The sequence below is a fragment of the Rana temporaria genome, chromosome 1 (assembly GCF_905171775.1).
Source record: "Rana temporaria chromosome 1, aRanTem1.1, whole genome shotgun sequence".
In the NCBI taxonomy this organism is placed as follows: domain Eukaryota; kingdom Metazoa; phylum Chordata; class Amphibia; order Anura; family Ranidae; genus Rana; species Rana temporaria.
This window is the reverse complement of record NC_053489.1, coordinates 234228643-234249887: the sequence shown is the minus strand read 5'-3', so window position 1 is coordinate 234249887 and position 21245 is coordinate 234228643. Positions and strand designations below refer to the sequence as shown.

General features: G+C 41.6%; 2 protein-coding genes across 5 annotated transcripts in view; one reads left to right on the top strand and one right to left on the bottom strand.

The window, feature by feature from the left end:
* The window catches only part of UBE3B (ubiquitin protein ligase E3B), an 82140-nt gene extending 80925 nt beyond the window's left edge, over window positions 1-1215 (bottom strand). For 2 of the 3 annotated variants that reach the window (XM_040351794.1, XM_040351802.1), the window contains exon 1: window positions 987-1211. The gene's annotated coding sequence lies outside the window, so the exon portion shown is untranslated. Of the gene's footprint in view, window positions 1-986 lie in introns of all 3 variants that reach the window. The other variant, XM_040351812.1, reaches the window with a different exon arrangement.
* KCTD10 (potassium channel tetramerization domain containing 10) lies at window positions 1165-21040 on the top strand. 2 transcript variants are annotated; one of them, XM_040351823.1, is made up of 7 exons: window positions 1165-1497; window positions 5319-5532; window positions 9427-9596; window positions 11394-11483; window positions 14634-14686; window positions 16293-16488; window positions 20507-21040. In XM_040351823.1, exons 1-7 carry the CDS (start codon window positions 1495-1497, stop codon window positions 20723-20725), a joined length of 945 nt encoding a protein of 314 aa, XP_040207757.1. In that variant the 5' UTR covers window positions 1165-1494; the 3' UTR covers window positions 20726-21040. The 2 variants fall into 2 exon arrangements, with proteins under 2 accessions (XP_040207757.1, XP_040207765.1); XM_040351831.1 differs by having other exon boundaries at window positions 1171-1497; window positions 11397-11483.
* Window positions 21041-21245: the final 205 nt, after the last annotated feature.

Genomic DNA, 21245 nt, shown 5'->3' with positions numbered 1-21245 from the left:
TGTATAGTCAGATTATAATGCGTATAGTCAGATTATAATGCGTATAATCAGGTTATAATGTGTATAATGTGTATAATCAGGTTATAATGTGTATAGTCAGATTATAATGTGTATAGTCAGATTATAATGTGTATAGTCAGATTATAATGTGTATAGTCAGATTATAATGTGTATAGTCAGGTTATTATGTGTATAGTCAGGTTATTATGTGTATAGTCAGGTTATAATGTGTATAGTCAGGTTATTATGTGTATAGTCAGGTTATTATGTGTATAGTCAGGTTATTATGTGTATAGTCAGGTTATAATGCATATAATCAGGTTATAATGTGTATAGTCAGATTATAATGCGTATTGTCAGATTATAATGCGTATAATCAGGTTATAATGTGTATAGTCAGGTTATAATGCGTATTGTCAGATTATAATGCGTATAATCAGGTTATAATGCGTATAGTCAGATTATAATGTGTATAGTCAGGTTATAATGTGTATAGTCAGATTATAATGTGTATAGTCAGGTTATAATGCGTATAGTCAGATTATAATGCGTATAGTCAGATTATAATGTGTATAGTCAGGTTATAATGTGTATAGTCAGGTTATAATGTGTATAGTCAGGTAATAATGTATATAATCAGGTTATAATGTATATAGTCAGACTATAGGGTTCTCTTTTCACCTATTCATATAACCTCAATCAGGAATTCCCTTCCACTATCTCCTGTACAGACAGTGTAGAAAACATTGCCCTCAGCCCTGAGTACTACAGTACAAGTGTCTGATCAGTTCCCAAAGACATTCCCTGCACCAGCATGTAATGAATTCCCTACTTTAATATGTTTATTGAAGACCACCTGAGCTGTCTAATCCCTATTCCACTATAGCATCAGACGAGCACGGTTTATCTGTCCTGTACTGCATAGCTCAGGCTTAATAAAGAGCTCTGGAAAGGGCAGGGTTAAGGGTCACAGGGGGGTTTCTAACCTTAGAGGGGCACAAAATGTCCTAGATCTCCCAAAACAAGAGCCACTCCCGGCTGCAGACAACAACTCCAGCTGCCTCTCATCGGACTGTTTTCGCCAGTGCACAAAGTGAGGGCGGAAATACGTCAAAGAACACAAAAGCTGAACTGGCACGGACCCCAGTACCACCAACCGGAAGTGAAGTAGAAGCCATCATTGTTGTGGGCGCAGCTTCTAGTCAAAGAAACTTTATTCGTGACTAACATCGCTTAGGTGACTAGTGATGTGTATCTGATTGAACGGGCGTCTCCGACATGTCTTTGGCCCTCTAATCATTTGGTTTATGCGTGTTTGCCGGCCTGTCCTTGTTCCAGCGTCATGCCATTATTCTAAGCAGGAAAGGGGAAGTTTGCAGGTCCCAGGGGGCTGAGGGGATGAACGTAGCGGAAGTGCGTCAGTGACGGGCGGAAGTGTTTGAGCTGGACTGGGTGGCTCCCGAATTTTGGCCTGAGGGAAGTTTATCGGGGTTGATGGTGAGTATAGAGCCCTTTAATAATGTATTTGTGGTGACAGGGCTAGGTGGTTAGGAGGATAGCCGGCGTGTTTCCCTGAGGCGTGGGTCACCAGATAGACCTCCTGTAAGCCATGGGAGATGCAGGAGCAGATGAGATAAACAATCCATAGTGATATAGTGGGCTGAGTGCAGAATCATATAACACGGGCACCTAAGCCATCCAATCAGGCAGGCCCTTGTACTACATAGTCCATGGTAAATCTAAAGGCGATTGTATAGTATATGGTCACATTTACTATGCTCCCCACTACCTTCCTTTCCCTTCTAGCCAAATCCCCACTAAAAGGTTAGTTCACATTTATTGCCCATGCAGATAAGTAAGGATGGGTTTGGCGTGTTCGCAGCTCCACCAGGAAGCTGACACTGTGCGACGCTAATAACAGGCAGTGAGACGTTTCCTGATCCCTGGCTGCACAGATCAGGAAATGTCTCTGTGATTAGCACTGCGTCGTGTCAGCTTCCTGGCGGGCTCGGGCATGTGGAGCTGCGAACACGGCTGAGCTCATCCTTAAAGAGGAGGTCTGGGGGGAAAAAAAAATATTAAAAGCCAGCAGCTACACATACTGCAGCTGATGGCTTTTAATAAATGGACACTTACCTGTCCTGGAGTCCAGCGCCGTCGGCAGTAAGGTTCCCGGCGTGAAGCCGAAAGGCTACACTGCCGCCGCAATTGTGGGTAAGGGAACCTGGCAGTGTTGCCTTTCGGCTTCACGCCGGGAACCCTACTGCGCATGCGCGAGGCCCCGCTCCTCTCTCCTATTAGCCCGGCAGCCGAAGTGGGAAAGGATACCTGTCCCCCCGAAAGGTGCCAATTGTGGCACCGGAGGGGGAGAGGAATCCAATGAGCGGAAGTTCCACTTTAGGGTGGAGCTCCGCTTTAAGCATGGTTCACACAATCGGATTTTCCGCGGACAAAGTGTAGCACTTTTGTCCGAAGGGCGTTGCCCTTGAACTTGTATTGTATACAAACGGCAAAGAATTGTCAGCCAACAAACCCGAAACTACATGATTTTTCAGCTCTTTAGCGCCACATTTTGGGCAACTTCTGCTAATGTTGTGTTATGGTGAACATTGCTTATAAACGTGTGTGTTTGTACTTTGGATTTTTGTCCGACGGTCTGTACACACGATCGGAAAATCCGACAATTGTCCGATTTATAAAACGGTTGGATTTTCTGGCAACAGCCTCCCATCACAATACCTGTCAGAAAATCCGATCGTGTGTACAGCCTTTACAGATAAGTGTATAGGTGTAGGCAAGTAACATTTTTTTTTGCCTGTACTCATCGTATAAGACGACCCCCCTTTCGAGGCTTCATATTTCTTTCTTCTGGAGCCATTTTCTTCTTCTTTTTTGCTGGAGCCAATCACGGCGAGCAATGTATTCTATTAATGAATACAAAGCCTGCTTGGATTGGCAGAGGTTGTAACTTCAGCCCACACCTCTCTGACTCTCAAAGCCAATCCGAGCAGGCTACTGTATGTCAGGGGTCGACAATATCCGGGCGCCAGGTCGCAATTGCGACAAGAAATTGTGACCTGGCGCCTGCCGGTAATTGAGGCCGCGGCCTACAAGGCCACGAAGCCGCGGCCTCAATTACCGGCCGTCGCGGGGCCCGCCGAGATCGCGCGGCGGGGGCGCTCGGAGGCACAGGATCCTGTGTCTCCTTGTACCCCCGCCGTTGCGACGGCCGGTAATTGAGGCCGCGGCCTTGTGAAGTTCCAAGCTCTTCCTTCTGTGATCTGGCGCCATCTGGTGGTGGCCGTTGGCATTGCAAGTTAAAGAGGAGTTCCACCCAAAAATGGAACTTCCTCTTAACCCACTCCTCTCCCCCTTACATGCCACATTTGGCATGTAATTTGTTGGGGGGGGGAGTGGGGGCTTCAGGAGAAGGGGACTTCCTGTCCCACTCCCTCCTTCCGCCGAGGGGCTGCTAAGGCGATACGTCATATCGCCTTTTGGCAGCCCCTCCCTGTAGGCGATCGCCTGGGACACGTGACAGGTCCCAGGCGATCGCCTGTCCAATCAAACAGCGCCGGGCCGCTCGCGCATGCGCAGTGGGTGCCCGGCCGTGAAGCTGAAAGCTGTCACGGCCGGGTGCCCACAGTGACAATGAAGATGCCGGCCGGGGAGGGGGGGAGAGGAGCATCGCTGGAGCAGGTAAGTGTCAGTTTTTGTCAGCAATTCTTACAAGCGCACTTTTTTGGGAATAAAAATCTTTTTTTAAATTAAAAAATAATGACAACAGTAAAGTTATCCCCATTTTTTTTAATATTATGAAAGATAATGTTACGCCGAGTAAATTCATACCCAACATGTCACGCTTCAAAATTGCGTCCGCTCGTGGAATGCCAACAAACTTTTACCCTTTAATATCTTCATAGGCGACGTTTAAAAAATTCTACAGGTTGCATGTTTTGAGTTACAGAGGAGGTCTAGGGCTAGAATTATTGCTCTGGCTCTAACGATCGCGGCGATACCTCACATGTGTGGTTTGAATACCGTTTACATATGCGGGCGCTGCTCACGTATGTGTTTGCTTCTGCGCGCAAGCTCGTCGTGACGGGGTGCGTTTTCTGGCTCCTAACTTTTTTAGCTGGCTCCTAGATTCCAAGCAAATTTGTCAAACCCTGCTGTATGTAGCCTGCTCGAATTGGCAGAGGTTGTTACTCCAGTCCGAGCAGGCTCTGTATTCATTTGAATACATCGCTCTCCGGGATTGGCTAAGCAGTATATACTGTATGTAGCCGAAGCTACATACAGTATTACCGCACATCCAGCAGGCATTCGAGCAGCTGACCCGACGTATAAGACGACCCCTGCTTTTTGGCCATTATTTTTAATTATAAAGGGTAGTCTTATACGCCAGCAAATACAGTTCTCTTTAAATCTAAGGACTTATTCTTGCTGGTAGTTCAAATCTTTAATATTTGCAACCAAAATGAAGGTTTCCTATTTAGAATAATAAGCTGTCGGGTTAGTAAAACGATGGCAGAACAGATTTTAGGTTAATGAGTTAATCACACATAGTTGGAGATTTTAAATGTATTTTATTTGATTAAAACAATAACATTGCCAGTGCTTGGATTCATTGAATGAGTTTACCAAAAATGTAAGTATTGCAGAATATACAGCTTCATGCTACATAACTCCATTTCATGCTGAATAAACGCCATAGACGCCAAGTGTATGAGTCGGCCCCTGCATCATTGGATTTGATTGAGGTGAATGGGCTGAGGTAAATAAAACGGGGGGGGGGGGGGGGGGGGGGGCAGGGCTTGCCAGGTGTTTTTTCACCTTAATGCATAGGATGCATTAAGGTGAAAAAAAAAGAACCTTTACAACCCCTTTAATGCATTAACATGAACTGTATTGAAGAGGAAAATAGGCTTGTCAACTGCCTGGTTTTGTTGTTTGCATAGTGGTGTGAATCACAAGACTAACTGAACACAACAGCAAATCCTCCGGGGGGGGGGGGGTGCGAACTTGAGGCTTTTGTGGAAATAATTTTTCCTACGTCCGTTAAGACATACTGGAAGCACTGAACGTGTCTGTCCCTGAATGATATGTGATGTCTGATGATACACCATATTGAGCGCATCTGACTCTGTAATAGAGTCCTGAAACTTTGCTAAGAGTCCATCTTGCACTGGTGATGAATCGCGTCGGTGATCACGCAAAGCTTTAATTTATCTCTGCACAATTTATGAACTTTATCTTTTGTATTTTGTTGCCAGTTTTTTTTATCTTTTATTTGAATTCTGTCCCCTTTCTTGCAGGAAGAAATGTCAGGAGAGAGTGTGGTGAGTACCGTGGTACCAGCAGCTACAACTAGGACCACTTCATTTAAATGTGCCAGCACCAGCTCAAAGTATGTGAAGCTGAATGTGGGTGGTGCGCTGTACTACACCACCATGCAGACACTCACCAAGCAAGACACAATGCTGAAAGCAATGTTCAGTGGGAGAATGGAAGTATTAACAGACAGTGAAGGTATGAAAGCATGAATCCCATTTGCCTTGCTATTGTCAGTGTGTTCCATAGTGCTTTGTCAGTGGATGATTATGATAAAGGTATTTTGTAATAAACAGTTTCTTTGTTTTTTTCCGTCGGCGCCCCACCTCTGGCCACATGAGGTACTGCATACCCTAGAAGTCACTGCGGAACTAATTATCTAAGTTCCCATTGACTTCTATGGGGAAACTCGCTTTGATATACAAGTGCTTTTGGATTATAAGCATTCTTCTGGAACAAATTATGCTCGTAATTCAAGGTTCCATTGTATTGTTTTATCATTGCACATACAGACCTTAGGCCCCATTTTTCACCTGTGATTTTTTTGCATCTTCAAGCTCAAAATGCTGAACATCCAAAATCCCATGTATTACAATGACTGTTCAAATACAGTGCCTTGCGAAAGTATTCGGCCCCCTTGAACTTTGCGACCTTTTGCCACATTTCAGGCTTCAAACATAAAGATCTAAAACTGTAATTTTTTTTGAAGAATCAACAAGTGGGACACAATCATGAAGTGGAATGAAATTTATTGGATATTTCAAACTTTTTTAACAAATAAAAAACAGAAAAATTGGGCGTGCAAAATTATTCAGCCACCTTAAAGGGTCACTAAAGGAAAAAAAATTCTTTGCTGAAATGACTGTTTATTGGGTATAGAGACATAAAAGTTAACTGATTCCTTTTAAAAATGATTAAAAATTGAATTTAATCTATCATATAATGTGCCTCTAGTTTCACTTTCGGTTTTAAAGGTACATGCATGAAGTTCCGGGTGAGAGGTGAGTCGGGAAGACTCACAGAACAAAAACAAACAAATCCAGGGCAGTGTTTTGTTTTTAAAATGAATCTGATTGGTTCTGAAGAGTTTTAGACACACAGTAATGACAGCTTAGACCACCGTGAAAATCTCCCAGTACCATGGTTATAAGGAAACAGGCAACCAGGAAGTGTGGAGATCACAGCAGCTACTTCAAAGCAAAAACGAACAATGAGGACATGAAACCAGTACTGCAGTAAGGTAAAGGAAGCTATTTAGCTAAAAAAAAAAAAAATCCTTTAGTGACCCTTTAAGTTAATACTTTGTAGCGCCACTTTTTGCTGCGATTACAGCTGTAAGTCGCTTGGGGTATGTCTCTATCAGTTTTGCACATCGAGAGACTGAAATTTTTGCCCATTCCTCCTTGTAAAATAGCTCGACCTCAGTGAGGTTGGATGGAGAGCGTTTGTGAACAGCAGTTTTCAGTTCTTTCCACAGATTCTCGATTGGATTCAGGTCTGGAATTTGACTTGGCCATTCTAACACCTGGATATGTTTATTTGTGAACCATTCCATTGTAGATTTTGCTTTATGTTTTGGATCATTGTCTTGTTGGAAGACAAATCTCCGTCCCAGTCTCAGGTCTTTTGCAGACTCCATCAGGTTTTCTTCCAGAATGGTCCTGTATTTGGCTCCATCCATCTTCCCATCAATTTTAACCATCTTCCCTGTCCCTGCTGAAGAAAAGCAGGCCCAAACCATGATGCTGCCACCACCATGTTTCACAGTGGGGATGGTGTGTTCAGGGTGATGAGCTGTGTTTCTTTTACGCCAAACATAACGTTTTGCATTGTTGCCAAAAAGTTCGATTTTGGTTTCATCTGACCAGAGCACCTTCTTCCACATGTTTGGTGTGTCTCCCAGGTGGCTTGTGGCAAACTTTAAACAACACTTTTTATGGATATATTTAAGAAATGGCTTTCTTCTTGCCACTCTTCCATAAAGGCCAGATTTGTGCAGTATACAGTATATGATTGTTGTCCTATGGACAGTCTCCCACCTCAGCTGTAGATCTCTGCAGTTCATCCAGAGTGATCATGGGCCTCTTGGCTGCATCTCTGATCAGTCTTCTCCTTGTATGAGCTGAAAGTTTAGAGGGACGGCCAGGTCTTCGTAGATTTGCAGTGGTCTGATATTCCTTCCATTTCAATATTATCGCTTGCACAGTGCTCCTTGGGATGTTTAAAGCTTGGGAAATCTTTTTGTATCCAAATCCGGCTTTAACCTTCTCCACAACAGTATCTCGGACCTGCCTAGTGTGTTCCTTGTTCTTCATGATGCTCTCTGCGCTTTAAACGGACCTCTGAGACTATCACAGTGCAGGTGCATTTATACAGAGACTTGATTACACAAAGGTGGATTCTATTTATCATCATTAGTTATTTAGGTCAACATTGGATCATTCAGAGATCCTCACTGAACTTCTGGAGAGTTTGCTGCACTGAAAGTAAAGGGGCTGAATAATTTTGCACGCCCAATTTTTCAGTTTTTTTATTTGTTGAAGTTTGAAATATCCAATAAATTTCATTCCACTTCATGATTGTGTTGATTCTTCAAAAAAAAAAAAATAGTTTTATATCTTTTTTTGAAGCCTGAAATGTGGCAAAAGGTCGCAAAATGTTCAAGGGGGCCGAATACTTACGCAAGGCACTGTATCATGTTCATGTTCCTGTGGCTTGAAGCCTAAAGCTCCAAAAGCTACATGAGCTATTTTTAGGCAGATTTGTGCATTTTTGGCCCTATAGACTTCAATGGATCCCTGGAAATGCTTGAATCAAGTATTCTTTATGTGTATTTCAGCATTTTTGCACCTGTCGGTACGGTTTCTATTGGCTTAAACAAAAATACCTAAAGCAGTGGAGCGCTACCTGCGCTCCATTGGCTTCAATAGATGGAAGACGAATCAGTTTATATCAATCACATAGGGGACAAAAAGGTCTGCTATGTGATACAAAAAGCTTTAGTGAAAACTAACTCCATTCACAAAATGGTATCTACTGCTTTTAGATCAGCAACAAAATAGCTCATAGGGGTTTTACAAGATGCTAAATCCAAGTTTTCCATTTGTGTTCCGGAGCTGTTGCAACTAATGACTGTGCAGAAGGGTGACTGTTTCAGTGCTGTTATACTTTTCTGTTATTGCCTTTAATTTTTATGTTTATGATTAATCGGTTTGGTTGAATTGGGGCAAAATTCTTTAAAGTGGTTCTAAAGTCAAAAGTTTTTTTTTTTTTTTAACCTCCATGCATTTCTTCTCTTGATCAAGCACTGTACCCATCTGCAACGGCGCTGTTCACACTCCCTGTTTTCACAAGACCAAGCAAGAGCAATGCTTCCTGCAGTTGTCGGTCAAATCCAGTGTGGAGGGAGCTGGGGGCATGGCTGAGCCACACTATGTGTGTGACTGTAGATGTACGTAGCTGAGCTCAGGGGCAAGCCTGCACATGTGCCACCATAGCACACGACTTGCTATGGGGGTGCACTCAGGAGAGATGAAGTGGACAGCGCTGGCAGGGGTCTCCAGAGGAGGCGGTAAGTCTGCTCTGTGCAATAGTCTTGTGCAGAGAAGGTAAGTATAACCCCCCCTTTATTTTTCCGGAGAAAAGAAAGTGAGCCTTTAACAGCACTTCAAGGCTGGTAAGGCAGTGGGTAGAGGACAGCTATGTGGTGACATACTACAGTCATTTTTGTGGTGTATGAGCATTTCCACGCCTATTATAAAATTTGATCAATTTGAATACTTTTATAAACTATTTATAATGCTGTTACAAGGGAATTGGAAGCCAAATTGGGGTTTATTTACTAAAGCTAGAAAGTGAAAAATCAGGCTCACTTCTGCATAGAAACCAATCAACTTCCAGGTTTTATTGCCAAAGCCTAATTAAACAAGCTGAGGTTAGAAGCTGATTGGTTTCTATGCAAAAGTGAGACAGATTTTGCACTCTCCAGCTTTTGTCAAACCCCATTATGTCAGCTTTTATTTATTTCTGTAATTAAAGGAGCTGACGAATGATAGGATGTCCACCCATAAATATTTGTTGTGTTTTGTGCAGGTTGGATTTTAATTGATCGGTGTGGCAAACATTTTGGGACCATATTAAACTACCTGCGTGATGGAGCTGTTCCTCTTCCAGAGAGTCGGAGGGAGATTGAGGAACTCTTGGCAGAAGCAAAGTATTACTTGGTGCAAGGACTGGCAGATGAATGTCAAGCATCTCTCCAGGTAGCGTTTGTGTAGAGATCTCAGCATTGAGTAGCAAGAAGCAATACTATTTTTATATGAATTTTACAGGATGAAGCATGTTCTAGTAAATCGCTCAGGGAGCAACACCTGTTTTTTTTGTTTTCTTCTGTTCTCGAACATCATTTTATGTAAAGATGCATAGAATTTTGAATGAAAATTCTTAGTAAAAGAATGCACAATATAAAGAAAGTTTGTTCATTTTTCTATTCATACATTTGTCAAAATGTTGGGGCTCCTGCCCACATGTGCGGGAGTGAAGTTGTCATGGCCCTGGCTATTCATACAGTCAAAGCCTCTGAACCCGGAAGTAAGACCAAGCAAAGATGAAAGCGTCGGGGAGTGTGACACTAACGGTGCATACTAGCACATTATTGCATAACCCTGCAAGGGGCCCAATTGTTGTTGTTGTTTTTTTTTTTTTGGGGGGGGGGGGGGGGGGTTAATACCACTTTAAAAGCAAACAAAATCTTTCAAACACAATGTGAATGTTCTGACTTTTCTTTTTTTTGTACGAAATTTACATAGTTTATTTATTTTTTGGCTTAGAATTTTTGTTTGAAATTCTATACATCTATGGCCAGCTTAAATGTATTTGCATTCATAGTCTAGTTTTAAAATGCCATGGTTTATGGTAAGTGTGTTTCTTTTGTGACATTATTTAAAGACTTTTATATTGTGAGTTTTGCCTTTCTGCTGGCCATTTCTTTCCACAACTTCTGGATTCCCTGCACGCTTTGCAACTTCTCCTATACTGTTTCAATTCAATATTTAAGCACTACATATCCCATGGTACCTTGTTGACTGCAAGCAGTCCTTCCTTTACTGCCTCTGCCTCTTGAAACGCCTTCTCTCAGCACCTCTAGCTCAGAAGGCAGGCTTTGTAAAATGTGTGCCACAGCAGTGTCTGCTCACTGGGCATAGTGAATACGTGTTGCAGAATTAAAAAAAGAAAATGTGTGGGGATCTTCACAAACTTTAAGATCATTCAAATTAATATGAGTAGGCTAGAGATCATTGTAATCCAATGTGGAAATGAATATATGATTTAAAATGTTGACCATATATACTCTTTTACCATAGATATGCTTCACCATTAACCACCAAACGGAAACATTTATTTTGTGAACCTTAAGCTGTGTACACACCAAACTATTTTCTGTATTTGTTTTTTTTCTGTCAGATTTACCAAAACCATATAATGAGGTCAAACCTTAAGAGTTTCAATTTGTATGCAATCAGGCAGGCCCTTGCACTACATGGATTTGGTAAATCTAAAGGAAATCTGACAACAAAAATTGAATAGTGTGTATGGGGTCTAACTGATGTATGTAAAATCCTGCCCCCACTTCTGTTTACTCCCCACTGACCTCTTTGGCTGTCATAGAAGATTAAAAATCCTTTAGTGGGATTGTGTTTGGTCTGGTCAGACTTCTTCAGGCCAGTGGCACCTACCCTTGTGCTGCTGAATCCCCACTCCCTTGCCCATGATGCTCCTTGGCCCTGGATGTTAGAACACTATTGGTGCTGAATTGTGGAAGAAGGAGAGTGTCTTATGGTTTACCTACCTGAAGGTGAGTAGTATGTCACTTCACTGTGGTAGACCTAGTAGTAGGACGTGAACAAAAGATAATTGTAAACATTTGGAGGGCAATCCATCTATTTCATAATCGGTACTGATCTTGGGTCACTATTGGGAGTGTGCAATGATGCATGTGCAGTTTGGTTCTTCTTGTTATGTTTTAATTCCATTCTTTTATAACTGTGTTTTTATCTCAGCAGAATAAAGATGTTTATGAACCTTTTTGCAAAGTTCCCGTAATCACATCTTCAAAAGAGGAGCAGAAGCTTATTGCCACATCCAATAAGGTAAGAAATTTGTATACTGTAATATGAAAGTAAAATAAAAATAAAAACGGAGTTTACCCTTTTTTGTCTTGATGTAATAGATTTAAATTTCATTATACTGTATAAACATGGTTATGTATGATAATGGTCAGGTGGGTATTTTGAAAGGGAAAAACATCTTCGTAGTTGCTATCAACACCTGTATTTGTATACCACTTGTTAGGCATTGTTACCTTTTTTTGTAGGGGAGTCATTTATAAGCTAATGTAATGAACCATTTGTTCATTAATGTTTCCTGGCAAATATTCTTGGTTTTAAAGTCAGATCCAGTTCTACCAAGATGTTTCAAAATTGACATTTGTGGTTGGAAAGGTGTTTTACATAAGGGGCTTTTGTGGTAAGCACATCTCAGATGACGGTTTTATTTCTTAAAATTAAAGCTGAAGTTTAGGTGTGAATTTTATTGCATAGGTACATTGGCCTAGCTTAGACCAGTTTAAGCATACCTCCGCCAGCGCCTCCATTCACAGTGTGGGCACCTGGCCGTGACGGCTTTTGGCTTTGCGGCCGGGCACTCACTGCGCATGCGCGAGTCGCGCTGCGCTCTAGAAGTGGACAGGCAATCTCCTGGGACCTGTCGAGTGTCCCAGGAGATCGCCTAAGGCGAGAGGAGGAGTCGCCTAGGCGGTCCCTGGGTGGAAGTGGGACAGGAAGTCTCACTCCTACCGAAGCCCCCACTCCCCCCCCCCCCCCCCCCCCAAAAAAAAATAAAAAATTACACGCCAAATGTGGCATGTAAGTGGGTAAGGAGTACTTAAAGAGGAAGTTCCACTTTTGGGTGGAACGCCGCTTTAATAGCAGCAGTCATCCAGATCCAGGGCCACGTGGTTGCAATTCTCCATAGTAACCACAGGGTAGTGTTCGCTGTACATTGTTGCCATTCGGTGAAAGCCTTGTATTTTTTTTTAGCACATGCTAAATGTTTTTTTTAATAGACAAGGTAGATATTGTGATTTCACAACCCAGCCTATCCACCCTGTGAGTGAATAACTTGTATAGCGCTACAAATGCGAACTGAATCGCCTCAAGGCGCTTGGTATCCATTGTCGTCCTGATCCTTCAAAAGAGGTGGGTCTTGAGTTTTTTTTTTTTTTTTTTTTTTTCTGAAGGCCCGATGATTTTCTTCCATTTGGATGTTAGGTGGTAGCGCGTTCCACAGCCGTGGTCCTTGGACTGCGAATCTTCGTTCTCCTTTTGACTTGTAGCGGGACTTGAGGATTTGAAGTAGATTTTGGTTGGTTGATCGAAGAACGCGATTGGGGTTGTAGTATTTTATTTTCTCGCATAAATATTGAGGGGCTATTCCTTGTGTACATTTGTGAGTGAGGCAGAGGGCCTTGAATGTGACTCGGTTCTTTACGGGTAGCCAATGAAGGGTCCTCAGGGACAGGGTGATTGATTCCCAGGTTTTTTTTTTCCGTTATCAGTCTGGCTGCCGTGTTCTGGACGACTTGTAGACAAGAAATCTGGTATTTAGGGAGTCCGAGGTAGAGGGAGTTTGCATAGTCGAGCCTGCATAGTCGAGCCTGGAGTTGATAATTGTTCCAACTACTACTGCTGTATCCTCTTCCGGGATGAGTCTTCGTAGCAGGCGGAGAAGATGGTGAGATCCGCTGACTACTGATCCTATTTGTGCGTCCATTGTCATGTCAGAGTCAAAGGTGACTTCTAGACATTTGACTTTGGTGCTAGGGGTGATGGTTTGTCCTAGAATGGGTGGTGGCGTCCATGTCATCCTAGAGTTTCTTTCGGTTTGCGTGAAGCAGAAGAAGTCTATGTCTGTGTTCTTTTGGAGAACTCTGCAATTCCAACAAAAGCCCTAGACACAATACATCCTCCATTCCTCCTGAAACTGAACCTTGAGGATATTTTGGAGGAAAGTATTGAGGACTCTGATTTTGCAGCAGAGACCGCTGAGGATTTTCCTTCCCCCTGCACTTTGAGGTACAAGCTATGACTTTTTATTGCTGTAATTAACAACATCCCTTGTGATGGCATGGGCCATGACAGGTTCTCTTTATGGAAGGATCTGGGGTGTCTTGGATCTCTCCTCTGCCCTGCCCTCAGAAATTTGATCAGATTGGATCGATCACGTGCTTTACAAGTCAGCGATGGCTTGTAAACATCAAGCTAAAACTAGAAGTGACTATTCTCTTTGTCATTGCCAGTTTCTTACACCACAGAAGGCAGGTGGTACAGATGTAGATTTCTCCCCTTTTCAGTGCACCAGGGATTTGAGCGGTGGGGGTACTGGGCTCTCAGATCTCGGAGAGCCCAATAAATGTTGGAGGGCCCCCTTTTGTGCCCTGTAGAAGTGATCACTTCTAAAGTAACGCCCATTTCCAACTGAAAATGTTGGTACTGGGATGATGGCTGCAGCCTTTGTCCCTCTATAACCACTTCAACCTGAGGACATACAGGTATGTCCTATGGGGTTGAAGTAGTTTAAGATTCTATTGTTAGGCACCTGGAAGCCCTTTGAGTGGGTGGCGATGTACTGGTCAGTATATACAGTAGGGAAAAAATAATTATTAGAATGCATTAAGATAGGAAAAACTTCTGCCTTTTACAACTCCTTTTAAGATTGTTCTTACTTGGAGGAGAAGTCCTAGCCTAAGCTCGTTTGGCTGGGCTTCTCCTATGGGTCACAGGAATGCAATTAGTTTTGAACTCCTGTCACCCGTTTTCAGCAGAGAGCGGTCTGAAGTCCGCTGTCTGCTGACATCACCAGGATCAATCAGTCCAGGCACAGCGTCATTCCGACTTCCGAATTCTGCATCCGCCAGGTGCCTGGACTGATAACAGCATAGGAGGAGCAGAGCAGGAGAGCTTCTGATTGACAGGCAGCAGCTTTCTACTCGGGGAGGTGAGTAGGGATGTCCAGTGGCTCGGTTCTCAGTGAAGAGGCAGCGGGGGACAGATGCCGCATCAGACTGATGCTGCATCCACCTAGGTAAGTATGATGGGCAAAAAAAAAAACTATACTTCTCTTTTAAGATTGTTCAGTAAGTTTTTATATAACATTTTAATTTGCTTTTAATTCATTTTTCATTTTGTAAAATAGCTACATTGATAAAGCCAGTGACCTGATTTTTGTTTTACTTCCCACAGCCAGCAGTCAAGTTGCTCTACAACAGAAGCAATAACAAGTACTCGTACACCAGGTATGGTTGGTCCTATTCCCAGTATGGGTCCTTGTTAAAACTGTTTAAAATGCATGTAATCTGTAATATCCCAATAGAGGTGCACCGAATGAAAGTTTTTGGTTCCGAAACTGAAAATGTGTTTTAAAAAAAAAAAAATTATATATATATATTTTTATATATACTTGTATTCAACTTTTTATTGAAAGGGGTTGTAAAGGTTTGTTTTTTATTTTCTAAATAGGTTCCTTTAAGCTAGTGCATCATTGGTTCACTTACCTTTTTCCTTCGATTTCCCTTCTAAATGTTTTTTTTTCCTTTGTTTGAATTTCTCACTTCCTGTTTCTCCTCAGTAAGCTTGCCCCCATCATCCATGGGGGTTAGTCAGCCAGAACAGCTTACTGAGGAGGAACAGAAAGTGAGAAATTCAGACAAAGAAAGATTTAGAAGGGAAATCGAAAGAAAAGGTAAGTGAACCAACAATGCACTAGCTTAAAGGAACCTATTTAGAAAATAAAAAACAAACCTTCACAACCCCTTTTTAATGTCATCAATTTAAATTTTTAGTATGAATTTATTGGCACCTTAAAGGGGTTGTAAAGGAAAACCATTTTTTTCATAATAAGCATCCTTTACCTGCAGACATTCCTCTTTTCACTTCCTCATTGTTCGTATTTGCTCAAAAGTTGCTCTATTTCTTCTCTGTTCTTTTCACTTCCTGCTTGTCTGATTTTACTGACCACGTGATGGGAGGCTTTACTGCGATGGTCAGTGACGTGCTCACCCCCTCCTGGGAACTACATCTGTGTGGCAGGACGCTCTCTACGAGTTAGAGACTTCAAGGAGGTGTGAATTACTGGGCATGCCGCAATGCATACTGGGAAATGTAGTTCTTACATGAACGAGCGCCGCAAACCAGGAAGTGAATGAGAGAACAGAAACTAGAATGCCGGAGGTGATATAGATGAAGGAATTTACTTGTTTTTTAACAGAATCATTACACTATTCTGTCTGTCTACCTTGCAGACATTAATTTTAGGCAAAAAAATGTTTTCCTTTACAACTCCTTTAAGCCTCGGTTCACACTGGTGCAATGCAAATCCAGCACACCTATGCAATCCGATTCAAGTCTGAACTGACAGTTCACACTGCCATATGCGAATTGCTAGAAGTGTCAATACAAAGTTAATGATTTGCAGCAAAAATGTGGTGCGTTTTCGGTGCCACTATTGACACATTTTCACTTATCGACATTCTGCCGATGACACAATTTTCGGTGCATCTATATTTATAACTTTCTGGACAAGTCCCCCTGTCAGATTGTAATAGCTCAGAGGGGGAGATTGATGTACTAACATTGGATAGTTAGTACAGAATCTCTTCCCGAGCTCTTCAGTGTTTTTTTGTTTTTTTTTCAGCACGCTGAGCTTAATGGGGGGGGGGGGGACTAATGGTGTGTACTAGTCATTTGGGTAAATGTCAACAGTTATACAGTATAGTCTCTATCCTATTTTTAAAAATGTGTTTTAAGGCATCTCTGTTAAAGAAGGCATGATAACTGGTTATTATATAATTTTTTTTTTCTTCTGCTTCAGTATGATTAATTCTAAATTATATATCTTTTCAGCAATTCTGATGACAACATGCTGAAGAACATTGAGCTGTTTGATAAGTTGTCCTTACGATTTAATGGGAGGGTTTTATTTATTAAAGATGTAATTGGCGATGAAATATGCTGCTGGTCATTCTATGGTCAAGGTCGAAAAATCGCAGAGGTGTGCTGTACATCCATTGTATATGCAACAGAGAAGAAGCAAACCAAGGTATAGTGGCAAACTTATTTTCATTTAATATTTTTGTCAAAAGTTGAAAAAAAAAAGAGTACAGATAGGACAGATTGAACAGTGCCGTAGAAATACATCTCTGGACAGAGTTACAGGTTCAATCGGATCTGAGAGGACATAACATAAAATCAATAGATGTCGGTGCAAATTGTATTTTTAAGTTGCATGGCAGTATAGGCAATTATTCCTGGCTTTGTTTTTGTGTGTATTTCTTGGGTGAATAAAAAACCAAATAGGAGTTCAGACAAACCACTTGCAACACTACTTTTAAAGAATAAAAAAAGCTGGTGCTTTGCAGTGAAGTGAATGTCTCAAGTGATACAGCAATTAAATAAATCCTCCTGCATAAGTTGTACCTGCTTATTTGTAGCTAGCTGTCCTGTACATCCTTGTAAAACTCAAAGACCAAAGTCAAACCCTAAAGCTGCATTCACATCTGCACATTGTTTTTTTGTTTTTTTTCCCACGACAGCATAGGGCAGGCCAGTAACTTGAATGGGCTGCCCAAACATGCCAAAGTAGCTCCTGTGCCTTTTGCAGAAGACCATGGTACATTTGTTTACCTAGCAATTTGGCATGTTCCTGTGGCGTTTTGAGTGCCATTACGTGTTTTTTAGTGTGTTTTTTCACATGGAGCTGATACATGAAAGCGGGGCTTAATTCTTATATTTTGGCTGCTTCCTCCCGTCCCATGCCTCCAACAGAAAAATTGAAAAATGTATATACAGAGAAAGGGTAGTGCCAAGAATTGCCAATTTTTATACCTGTTGACTGGTAAGTGTGTGTGTGTGTGTGTGTGTGTGTGTGTGTGTGTGTGTGTGTGTATAAAAGCCAGTAGCTACAGTATTTGTAGCTGCTGACTTTTACATTTTGAAGAATATTCAATCTAATTTTAGGTTTAAAATATTGCTTCATAAACTTTACAAATGTTATTACCTACTGAAATTTGAGCCTGTTTGACTCAATACTGTCACCAGGCCTAAGCGTAAATCGGGTAAAGGACTGAAAAGCTGGTGATTTAGTGCACTTTCGCTGAAAACGGTCTGTGTGAACGTGGCAATCATACTAGAGACATTTAAGTATCTCCAGAATACATGCCTATTAATGCATGGGAAATTGATTTGGGGAAAAACATACCCTTCTGAAAATGGCAAAAAGCTTTATGCTCAACTTATACTGCCACCAAAAATATTAACCTTTTGGGAAATGACTCAGAAGCTGCTGCTGCGTTAATATTTAACCCCAAACACAATCTCAAAATTTGCTCCACAGACCTCCCCGCTATGCTGGAGGGGATGTGGAGCCATAGGCACACTCCATCATATCATATGGACATTCCCAGAGGTCTCATCCCTTTTGGATTGAGGTGTTTGGGTTGATCAATCAATAAAATTTTCAGGCTGGCAATTCCAAATTCAGCAGGTACAACACTCTTTTCCCTAGATCTTGAATCTATACCACCAAAGACAAAACCCCCCAATAATACACATATTAATAGCAACCCGGCTATCCTTGGCCAGACACTAGAAAGATCCTCCTGTTACCAAAATAATCCAAGACACACGCCACTTACCAGTTGATCTTTGCCTCCTTCTGGAAGATACCAAGTCTACTTTGGAAACCGTTGCTCGACTGGTATGATCCAAACCAATTAATTGAGTAATTGTAACCTCAGAACTGTATTGACCTTTTACTCAATTGTGTTGTGCTGTTCTTTACATTATTTTTTCATTTTATTGCATATATAACAAATTTGCATACAAATGCATACTGTTACAACCATTTGGTGCTTTACCTGTAATTGTGCAATCACCATGCTGGCTGGCATAATGTCTGTAGCTATTTCCTATACGTTCAGATTTTAGCAGCTGGGTATACGTATACGTTATAATTATCCATTTATGTATTGTAATATGTTTCCCCTAAACATATAACTGTTTATTATTTTGAAGTGGTATTCAACCCAACACCAAAAATGTAATGTATTGCAGTTTACCAATTATTAGGTATGGTAAATGCATACGTTTTTTCTTTCTTTAATCTGGTGATCTGGCCAGTAACACCCCACCCCCCATTAGAATGCCCCCACACTGGATGAATAAGCACAGAGGGCACATATGGACCGCAGCATTGTTAATCTGAGCAGTTACAGCAATGTTTTCTTTTTGGAATATAAAGGTTTTACATGAATAAATAAAAAGTTGAAGCACCCCTGTCAGTGGTAAATGTTTTGTCTTGACACTCTTAACTGATAAATTTGCAGAAGAGCTTGTGTTGGGGGAAGAAAAAAAAAGATTTACTGGCCAGATCACTAGGTGAAAATAAGGGAAAGAAAACCTAAAAACAAATGTAGCCACCACATCTAAAGCTGGGTACACATGGGCTGAATTTCAGGAGACCTTGGCCAGTTAAAAAAAAAAAAAAAACGTACTCCCTGATCGCGCTCTCTACTAATGGCAGAGAGCGCTGATCGGATTGTTCTTGCGGGGGAGCTGTCCCTTGGTCACAACACAATGGCTCAGAGGGGGAGATCGCTGCACTAATGTCGGATCATTAGTACACCATCTCCAACCGGAGCTGACAGATTTATTTTTTATTTTTCGTGCAACCCGCTGGATTGCACAAAAAGAAAAATGTAGTGAGTACCAGGCTTAAAAATTGTCAAGCCGTAATATAATGTTTACTTTTGGGTTTAATACCACTTTAACCACTTGGTTACTGGCCCATAGTCAAATGACGTCCTGTTTTTAAAGATGGATATCTCAGTAACGGCAGCAACTGCTGCCACAACTGAGGTATCCATCTTTAGTGCCGACGGTCCTGTACACGATAACGGCGGTCTCCGCGGCGAATTCGCCACGAGATCGCCGTTATCGGTGGCGGGAGAGGGCCTCCCGCCGCTGTCCCGCGCCCTCCGCCGCTTACCGGAGCCGTCGGTAGCGGCGGAGGGGATCGCGACCATCCGGCAGCTGAGCGGGGACGAGACTGAAGGAAAAATCTCCTTCGCCCGTCCCCCATAGCTCTGCTGGGCGGAAGTGACGTCAAAACGTCAGTCCCGCCCAGCCTCTTAAAGAGAAATTTTTTTTTTTTTGTCATTTGAAAAAATGACATTTCCAAATTTTTTTTTTTTTTTTGCATTTAAGCCCAAATATGAGATCTGAGGTCTTTTTGACCCCAGATCTCATATTTAAGAGGACCTGTCATGCTTTTTTCTATTACAAGGGATGTTTACATTCCTTGTAATAGGAATAAAAGTGATAATTTTTTTATTTTTTTTTATTTCAGTGTTAAAAATTGTAAAATAATTAAAAATAAATGCGAAAAGCAAAAAAAAAATTTTTTTAAAGCGCCCCGTCCCGACGAGCTCGCGCGTAGAAGCGAACGTATACGCGAGTAGCGCCGACATATGAAAACGGTATTCAAACCACACAAGTGAGGTATCGCCGCGATCGTTAGAGCGAGAGCAATAATTTTAGCCTTAGGCCTACTCTGTAACTCAAAAAATGCAGCCTGTAGAATTTTTTAAACGTCGCCTATCAAGATTTTTAAGGGTAAAAGTTTGACGCCATGCCACGAGCGGGCGCAATTTTTAAGCGTGACATGTTGGGTATCATTTTACTCGGCGTAACATTATCTTTCACAATATATAAAAAAATTGGGCCAAATTTATTGTTGTGTTATTTTTTAATTTAAAAAAGTGAATTTTTTCCAAAAAAAGTGCGCTTGTAAGACCGCTGCGCAAATACGGTGTGACAAAAAGTATTGCAATGACTGCCATTTTATTCTCTAGGGTGTTAGAAAAAAATATATATATAATGTTTGGGGGTTTTAAGTAATATTCTAGAAAAAAAAAATGTTTTAGTCTCGTAAACACTGAATCTGAAAAAAAGGCTCGGTAACGAAGTGGTTAATCTTGATGGACGCTGTATTATGTAATGCATTTTATTTTGTGGTAGTTTTCAAGGATGCAAATAAGTTATTGTGTGCTATTGTTCAGGTGGAGTTTCCAGAGGCAAGAATCTATGAAGAGACGCTAAACATTTTGCTGTATGAAGCACAAGATGGACGGGGACCAGATAATGCTCTGTTGGAGGCCACAGGAGGAGCAGCAGGCCGTTCCCATCACCTAGATGATGATGATGAACGGGATCGCATTGAGAGAGTTAGGCGAATCCACATCAAAAGGCCGGATGATAGAGCGCATCTCCATCAGTAGGACTTGTTGTTCATTGCATTTTTTTTTTCCGTCCACAAGAGATCTGTCTGCTTTCTTTAAGCCCAAACCCATGTGGGAAAAGAAGATCTGTTGAGGTCGTCACCTGCTTGGAAGTTAAAGACCAGACAAAACTGTTATACTTTATGGTGATTTATTTAAATCGCATTGAAAGGACAATGAATTTTAGTATTTGCTTGTGTGGGGATTTCATCAGTTCTAAGTTGGTATTGGTAGTAACGTTGTAAACCCGCAAATAAAGAGGCAACATAGGGTATTACAGATGTGGAAATAAAGACAAAACCTTATTCAAATGGACTGATTATGTTGTCAAAGCATTGCTTGATATTTATTGGTACATGTTGTCTTTATACTGTATAGTAGAGCTGCACGATTAATCGTCGTTATCGCGATCTTTTTCTGTTGCGATTCTTGACACAGGGTTTTATGATCTTTGACATGAAAATAATTTTCTCTCTGCACTTTGGTATGCAAAGAATTTCCTCTCTACTCTCAGCCAAAA

Bases quoted from the DNA above. Each gene is read 5' to 3' on its own strand.
- KCTD10 (XM_040351823.1), top strand. The intron at 5,533-9,426 runs GTATGAAAGCAT...TGTTTTGTGCAG, and splicing joins AGTATTAACAGACAGTGAAG to GTTGGATTTTAATTGATCGG. The intron at 14,687-16,292 runs GTATGGTTGGTC...ATATCTTTTCAG, and splicing joins AACAAGTACTCGTACACCAG to CAATTCTGATGACAACATGC.